The sequence below is a fragment of the Babesia bigemina genome, scaffold Bbigscaff_70254 (genome assembly GCF_000981445.1).
Source record: "Babesia bigemina genome assembly Bbig001, scaffold Bbigscaff_70254".
NCBI classification, from domain to species: Eukaryota; Apicomplexa; class Aconoidasida; order Piroplasmida; family Babesiidae; genus Babesia; species Babesia bigemina.
This window is the reverse complement of record NW_012237146.1, coordinates 1-2,522: the sequence shown is the minus strand read 5'-3', so window position 1 is coordinate 2,522 and position 2,522 is coordinate 1. Positions and strand designations below refer to the sequence as shown.

At 42.6% G+C, this 2,522-nt stretch overlaps 2 protein-coding genes across 2 annotated transcripts; both read right to left on the bottom strand.

The window, feature by feature from the left end:
• Positions 1-941, bottom strand: BBBOND_0002630 (hypothetical protein, conserved; the record flags this gene model as incomplete). Its single annotated transcript, XM_012915102.1, has 1 exon — positions 1-941. A coding segment is annotated over one exon (941 nt), but the record flags the coding sequence as incomplete, so codon positions are not given.
• A 660-nt stretch (positions 942-1,601) lies between these two features.
• Positions 1,602-2,036, bottom strand: BBBOND_0002620 (hypothetical protein, conserved; the record flags this gene model as incomplete). Its single annotated transcript, XM_012915101.1, has 1 exon — positions 1,602-2,036. The coding sequence occupies one exon, from the start codon at positions 2,034-2,036 to the stop codon at positions 1,602-1,604; it is 435 nt and encodes a 144-aa protein (XP_012770555.1).
• Between the last annotated feature and the right edge of the window lie 486 nt (positions 2,037-2,522).

The window sequence follows — 2,522 nt, the reverse complement described above, 5'->3', positions numbered from 1 at the left end:
CAACAATCGACCTGTACAGCAGTTTCCAGTTCCGTCACTTTCTGTTTAACTTCCTCAACCAATTTTGTTACATTATCTTTTGTGCTCTCGAAAATCCAATACAGCTGTTCACCCTTTTTCGCTAATTCCTCTACCTTATGTTTAATAGCATCCTGATTAACATAGCCCACGCCTCTTTTTACAATTGGTTCGACATACTTCTTTGTCACACCTTCAATGAAACTTTCAGTGTTATTTATCCACATTCCCAACTCGTTAACGTAGCTTCCTAGCTTATCATATACACCGTTAAGCTGGTGTAGAATCTCTGCGACCAATGATCTCAACGAATCGACAAGCTCGTTCACTTTTGCATCAATTTGTTCGTTCACATCTTTTCCAAGCCATTCAAGCACACTTCTAATTTTTGCTGTCATCTCCTTGAAGTCCTTCTTCGCCTTGTCCGACACTTCAGTCAGACGCACAGTCTCATGCAAAACATTGCGCCCAGCGTTTTTTACTTTATCACGCAATATGGAATTCATGTCATTAATTTTAGTTTCTACTGTATTAAAAGCTATATTAAATATTGAAGCGTGCTTAAGACACTGCTCTAACACTTCCTTGATAGCATCATCAGCTTGCTTGATCTGTTCCTCAGTGAATGTCTCCTTACCTGAAGCAGCATTATCTTTTAATATATTACTTACCTTAGTTTTAAACTTGTCATCTACCTGTCCTAGAAGAGTGTCAATCGGCTTTTTAACTGCATTATTACTTCTCTCAACACTCTCATTATACTCCCGCACCTTCCTCGCCACCTGCGCAATGACCTTAAAACCCTCACGCCCGGTGGATAATTTAGTTTTAAGGTCAGTAACAAGTTTTTTTAGTTCCTCTTTACCCACACTGTAAGGCTGTTTCTCGCTGACATCCTTAAGCACCTGATACAAAAATCCCATCACTGCATCACACAGCCTGTCCAGGTCAGAGTACACAATACCCTGGCCGTCGTAGCCTTTGGAAGCAGAGTTGAAGCCGAGGAATTTCTGAAGACCGTCACATAAATTATCTAAGAGATTTTTAGGCTCATTTTGTTGATTATTAGAATTCTCATAAAATCCACAAAGCTTCTCCACTTTCTTCAAAGCCTCCAACTTGGACTGCAATTTGGCTGACTCAGCAGAGGCAGAGGGGGAAGAAGGAGAGGGATTAAGAGGGTTATTAAGGCTATTAATACGTTGAGTAATTAGAGTAATTTCTTTCTTAACTGCTTCACTAAGCTCACTAATTTTCTGGTTGTCATCAGCCTGGCCATCAGACTTGACAGACTCAGAAAGCTTAGTAACATAAGAAGAGTAAACATCATTTAGGTCTTTTTTAAGGTGTGGATTAGTGTCGAAACAAGCTTTAATAGCTTTCACAACGGCTTTCTTAACACTCTCACTTTGACCAACAAATCCTCCAAGCTGGCCAGCAAGGTGACCAAGGCTAATGAGCTTGGAGTCAATGTCCTGCAAGGCTCTTCTAGTAGCATCATGTTAAATTAAGTTATCTCATCTTATAGTGTGCTATGTGGCTACGTGCCTAGGGCCGGTTTTCGTGTTTGCGGGGCTAACGCCTCACGCTGAAACCGGTTGCGGGATCCACGCCGGTCCATTGCCGGACGTCACTGGTGCCATCCATGCGGGCATCCATCCAGTTTGGGCTTGAGGGTCTTCTACGGAATCGTAGTCTTCTTTCGGCTTCATATCCCTCATCACTATTTTATGTGTTTCTTGGATCACTACCCTTTGTATGTGGGCTTCCATGCGATCCGATATGCCCAGGTCCCGTCTGTACTTCCTGTGCTCCTTTGTCGCTATTCCCTCCCACGTCATAACGTAGGGGATAACCCTGATCTTGGTTTGCTGGTTAAACTGTCGCGCCTTGAGATCCTCGATAAGGTCTTCGTACTTCTGCTTCTTGAACTTATCCGTGTCCAGTAGGTAGTCTCGATTGGTGATTCCTATCTCCACGATGGTTACGCTGTTCCTTCGCCGATCTGCCAGTATCATGTCTCGCCTGTTGTATACCTTAGTCTTCTGACTCTTGACCGTCTAGTCGTACGCGATCCATCCGTATTTTCCTTGCACTTCACTCTCGATCTTGTGGGCGTCTATCTTCTCCTTGGGTAGTCCTATTTGCCTCCCAAGCACTGAGTGGACTTTCTTGGTGACTTCTTTGCGCCTTGTACATTATGTGTGTGAATTGTTTCCGGAGAATTTGCTGCGAGATGACACATCATGTAAGCTTCATTAAGATGGTGTTGTGTGAATGCTTATAGATTATGAAACAGCATATTGTAATGCAATGAAACCCTACGTTGTAAACAATTCAACCATTATATGTACTCCAAAGTGCTCATCATGAAATGCCTTCTACACATGGCTTTCATTGTATAACTTGTAGCTGCGTAATGAGTAACACGGTGCGCAACAATCACTAACATTAATGCAAAATTATTTCGTCTTTCAGACCGTAAACTGTTCGCTACCAGTAAA